We start from the raw sequence: 5,045 nt of genomic DNA, 5'->3' as shown, positions 1-5,045 counted from the left end.
CCCAACTCAGTGGACTAAAGATTAAGTGTTTGCACTTGATATTCAAAGTCCTGGGTTCGACTCCGGTTGCAGGACCGTAGATATACACCGCTGAAATGTCTTATACTAGGATAGAACGGCTGCCCAATGTTTACAGGTTTTGAATGGCTGTCTAACTTAAAACTCTTCGCAATCTGACTGAACATTAACATAATGACATGAATGTAATCATTAAGCATTGTTTTCTATGCACAAATTAGATATTAAAATATGTATAATAATCAATAGCAGCTGAATATAAACAATCTTTACATCATTATTTTATTAAGACAACAATAATGTAAAGCTGTTTTCTGTTGTTTGGAGTACTCTTGAACTTTGAGTGAATAACATCTTGCTTGAATGAAAGTAAACAAAATATTCAATGTTAACGTTTGTTTCTAACAAAAAGAAAATACCAGTGAAATTAGATAGCAACTATTAATAAAATACAGAATATACCTCTCGTCCTAACTAAGATTCATCAGCTGAATGAACCTAGAGTGCAGTGTTGATTTTCATTCTGAAACTTAAACCCTGTGACAATCAGATAAAACGTCAATATGTTGCCCATTGAGTCACCATTAAATGCCCACTGTTTTGTTGCTAATTCCACGACGCTGATTAAAAACACTAGAGAGTAATACAAATAAAGATTTACTGATACTCTAAAACGCATCATCCTTAGCTTAAAACATACTTATGACATACTATACACAGTTCACATTATGAACAGGATTGAATGATGGCTATCAACGGAATTCCGGGACTGGTATGAATCGCCGTTTGCTTTAGACGTCACTGCATTATATACTCAACTAATGAGCCCAGATGGTCACTATCTTATGTGATGAGGAGTATAATGATAAGTTCGAAAATAAGACGAAATTCGGGTCCTGGGTTTCTCTGCTAGCCACCACCCACCTCTGCTTATAATGATTGTGACTTAACGAAAATATCGAGACAATCTACATAGGATATATATATGCCAAAAGAAACTGATCAGTTACAGTCAATACAAAAGAGCTGACATTCATTTAGTACATAGAATATTCATATTAAATAAACATGATACTGAAATGAAAGTCAGTATTATACAAAGTAGATTTTTCCATTCAACATAAATGTCAAGACAGTTCTACTGTATGAGGTGGAAACCTAAAGAACTACGAAATCCATCATCCAGAAGATACAAGTGTTTACAACTGTCTACGCAAAATACTTCGGATCCATTGGCCAGACGCTATCAGCAACAACCTACTGTACGAGAGAACAAGCCAGGTCCCAGAGGAGGAAGAAATCAGGAAGAAGCGCTGGAAGTGGATAGGACACACATTAAGGAAAGCACCGAGCTGCATCATAAGGCAAGCTCTCATTACTTGGAATCCTTAAGGTCAAAGAAGGAGAGGAAGACCAAAGAACACATTACGCCGATAAATGGAAATATACATGAGAAGAATGAACAAAAATTGGATAGAACCAAAAAGGAAGGCCCAAGACAGAATGGGTTGGAGAATGCTGGTTGACGGCCTATGCCCCACAGGGAGTAACAGACGTAAGTAAGTAAGTAAATTGTTTCATTAAAAAAATATAAAGAATATTATTCTGACTAATGTTCATATTGAATTGAGAAACGGAATTGATCTTGAACAAAACACTTGGAGTTAAAATAATCAATGAAATCTGTCCTCCATATTAGTTATTCATATTGATCTAGATACTGATCGACTATAATCCTTAATATAAACAAGGGTACAATATATAATTCTTAAAATACAGCAGGTAGTATGTTTTCACTGTAAACAATACTAAATTGTCATAAATGGTTAAGTGGTATTGTTTTCGTTTGTTTCTCAACTACTATAGTTCAACTGTTTCGTAGATAAATTACTTCTATATTCAATGAAAAGTACTGAATTGTTGAATTTCTTTTATTCTGTTATTTGCTTCAACATATTACAGAAAGAAGAGTTCGTGTTATGAACTAAGTATAGCTGGATAATGAATGATGCAAAACCAAGAAAAAAGAAAGAAAGAAAAAGAACAAGGAACTTTTATTCTGTTCCAGTATAGGATCTTCAGAAATGCGGACTCACAAACGTACACAAAATCAATCATATATTTTGAAGAAGTTTATTAAAACAATGAAATCACTTATAATCATTTATTGAAGCCTTGGTTATTCGTAAATGTACAACCCCCCCTTTATGTGTATAAATACCAATTTGTCGTAACCTTGAATTTACCTTGATGATTCTTAAGTCATTCTATAGCCTAGGATTACACAACAATCTCTTATTCCATTAATTGAGATCATGAGTTAATTGAAGCTAGACCATTATGAGAAACCTAGAAGTACCGGTCGGTCGTTTCGTCCTATTGTGAAACTCCTCAGTAGTGCGCATCCACGATCCCACCTCACGAGACTCGAACCCAGGACCTATCATTCTCGTATGCAAGCGCTTAATCACTAGACCACTGAATCGGCATCCAACAATGTTAATGTCTAACTTCAACTTACCCGCGAAATTGAGCGACATATCTTTTCTAATTCTTTATATACGATATAAAATTGTTTCTTTCCCCTTTTTTACCTTTTTTACTTTAACTTTCATTTAATTGACTTTTATTAATTTTCAGATAAAATGTACTGACAAGTATATGTGTGACCAAATTGTTCGAAATGTATAGCGTAAATACATCACTTCTTTTCAGATCAATGATCAATGAAAACCAGAAAGCACTCATCAACTATTTCATTCCAGTAAAAACATTTCAGTTGTGTAGATCTATCATTCTACTCAAAGAAATCGAACCTAGGACCTTTGGTCTCATAATACTCATATATCAAATAATTTGGTATGTTAGAGATTTTCGCCTCAAATCACTTCTTCAGCGTATTATACAGAAGACTAAACATATAAATTCAGTTTACTGAATTCTAAAATGTCATTATCATGTAATGTGATTAAAAATGTTGCACAACATGGTGTATTATCCCATGCTGAAACATTATGACTATCAGGCGTAATACTTATAGATTTACAGATGTTCTTATTAACCGACACTATGATGTTCTTGGTCTAATTCATTCATGACAGATACAATGAGAGAGACTCAGAGTATTAATCGCAATATATACCACTGACGTTATTTTTTAATAAATAAAATTCAGGTTAGAAATCACATTTATATTGGCCTAGTAGACAATACTATTGTGGTGAACGAGAACATAATTGAGGACAATCGAATGTATTTGAATACAAAATGACAGAATATCTTAGTAAAATCTGAGAATCATATAGTAAATACTTCATTTGCAGAATGTCAAACAATCGTCTCATACTTCATTGTCCTTTCGTTTCCATGTCAACCATTCTCTGTTGTCGTTCTTTTTCCTTCGATCTCCTTAACCTTCTCCCGCTAGGCATTTCACTTCTCATTCATGATACGTACTATTTATATCTGTTGACATCAGTAGTGCACACCACACTACAATAGTTCTTAACTATATTTTGTTTAAATATTTTGAAATCAATAATCCTTAATTATTTTAGAGAAATATCTATGCGATCCAGATTAGGAATTAACAAGCTGTAGTCTATCCCAACATCTACATATATAGTATCCTTGGGAGTGAGCATTGCATTCATGCAGTAAGATTTGTGCTTGTGTTCCAAAATTTAAATAAAAACCACTTGTGTTTCAGCAAAGACCCATATGAGGTTGAATATGTGCAAAGAGAAAATAAATCAAGAGTTTTTATCCCGGTAAAACTAAGTCAAGATGATGATAGATTCCTATTGACAGTTTGTTATAGTGTCGGTTTATATGTTAAGCCCATATACCTTTTTCTAGCTTCTGGACAGGCCAATTTATCCGTTCTTGTTGAGCCACGTTTTGATCTTGTTAATTATTCACTTATCAACCCTCACTGCTTTTATATGAGCGTATATGTGTGTACATCTTATCCTACTCACCAGATGTCTGTAGCTTATTTTTGTGTAACTATAAATATTGATTAACGCTTGGTTAAATGGAGTTGGTTCACATGCCTTCTTCACTGCGCGTCATTTTGCTCCGCTCTTTTCTATTTATTTCATCCCTCTGACTTCCTGTCCAGATCTGCGAGTGTACAAAATATATGGATTCAAAAATCCATTCTTTTATATGACTTATTTAATTCCGTTATTCACTAACACGAGCTATGACGATAATTATCTACGAGGATTGACGATATCTATATCTTAATATCAATCAGAAACGATCTCACTGGAGTCAGATCCTGGAGCACTAAAGTGGTGAACCTGTCAACAATATCGTCCGATTCGAAATTGACAAAATAAAGGGCCACTAATATATATGCACTATGTACTAACAAGAATGAAGTTGAAATTTTGCATTTTCACCTAATAAGTGAACAGTGATTTTGACTAAAATAAAATCCTTGAATTCAACTTCATATTAAAATCATAGTCCCTATTGGTTCAGTGTTTACATTAGAAATAGAAACAACTATTAAGCTCTTAGTGATTTTCACTAATTCTTTAGCCAATGCTACTCAGTCCTTCAAACTACCTTCGATATGACTCATTTATTAAGATATGAGAATATCCAGGTCATAGAATCTTCATAACACAAACATATCTCATTAAATGTAATGATTTATGATCCCGCCCAATATTTTCCACCCATTTTCCCACTTTATAGTATGTACTACCTTAATTTTTGAGCTTTTTGTTTTCTTAACTGTTTAACTTGGATGAAAGTTTAATACACCATTTTCTGTCTATAATGATATACTACTGATGCTGTTGATTATTTCATTCAAACTATTCTGAGTTTAAATCAGAAATGTTAATACTCTACAATAGACAACTTCATGAAATGGAACTCGACACGCTATTCTCATGATACAAAAGTCGAACTTATCGAATCAAATGTGAAGTAAAAATCAATCAGTTATCAAGTATTTTCCGCGGTATACGGAAATTTGTCAGTATCCGGCTGCCTACATCATGAAAGGA

At 33.5% G+C, this 5,045-nt stretch overlaps 1 protein-coding gene across 1 annotated transcript; it reads left to right on the top strand.

The window, feature by feature from the left end:
* Positions 1-369: 369 nt before the first annotated feature.
* MS3_00000780 (uncharacterized protein) lies at positions 370-3,509 on the top strand. Its single transcript, XM_051208419.1, has 2 exons — positions 370-1,581; positions 1,981-3,509. Exon 1 carries the CDS (start codon positions 1,143-1,145, stop codon positions 1,542-1,544), a length of 402 nt encoding a protein of 133 aa, XP_051064463.1. The 5' UTR covers positions 370-1,142; the 3' UTR covers positions 1,545-1,581; positions 1,981-3,509.
* Positions 3,510-5,045: the final 1,536 nt, after the last annotated feature.

This window comes from Schistosoma haematobium, chromosome 7 (genome assembly GCF_000699445.3).
Source record: "Schistosoma haematobium chromosome 7, whole genome shotgun sequence".
In the NCBI taxonomy this organism is placed as follows: Eukaryota; Metazoa; Platyhelminthes; class Trematoda; order Strigeidida; family Schistosomatidae; genus Schistosoma; species Schistosoma haematobium.
This window is presented reverse-complemented; position numbering and strand designations above follow the sequence as displayed.

Coding starts and splice junctions, on each gene's coding strand:
- MS3_00000780 (XM_051208419.1), top strand. CDS start 1,143: ATGTCAAGACAGTTCTACTGTATGAGGTGGAAACCTAAAGAACTACGA.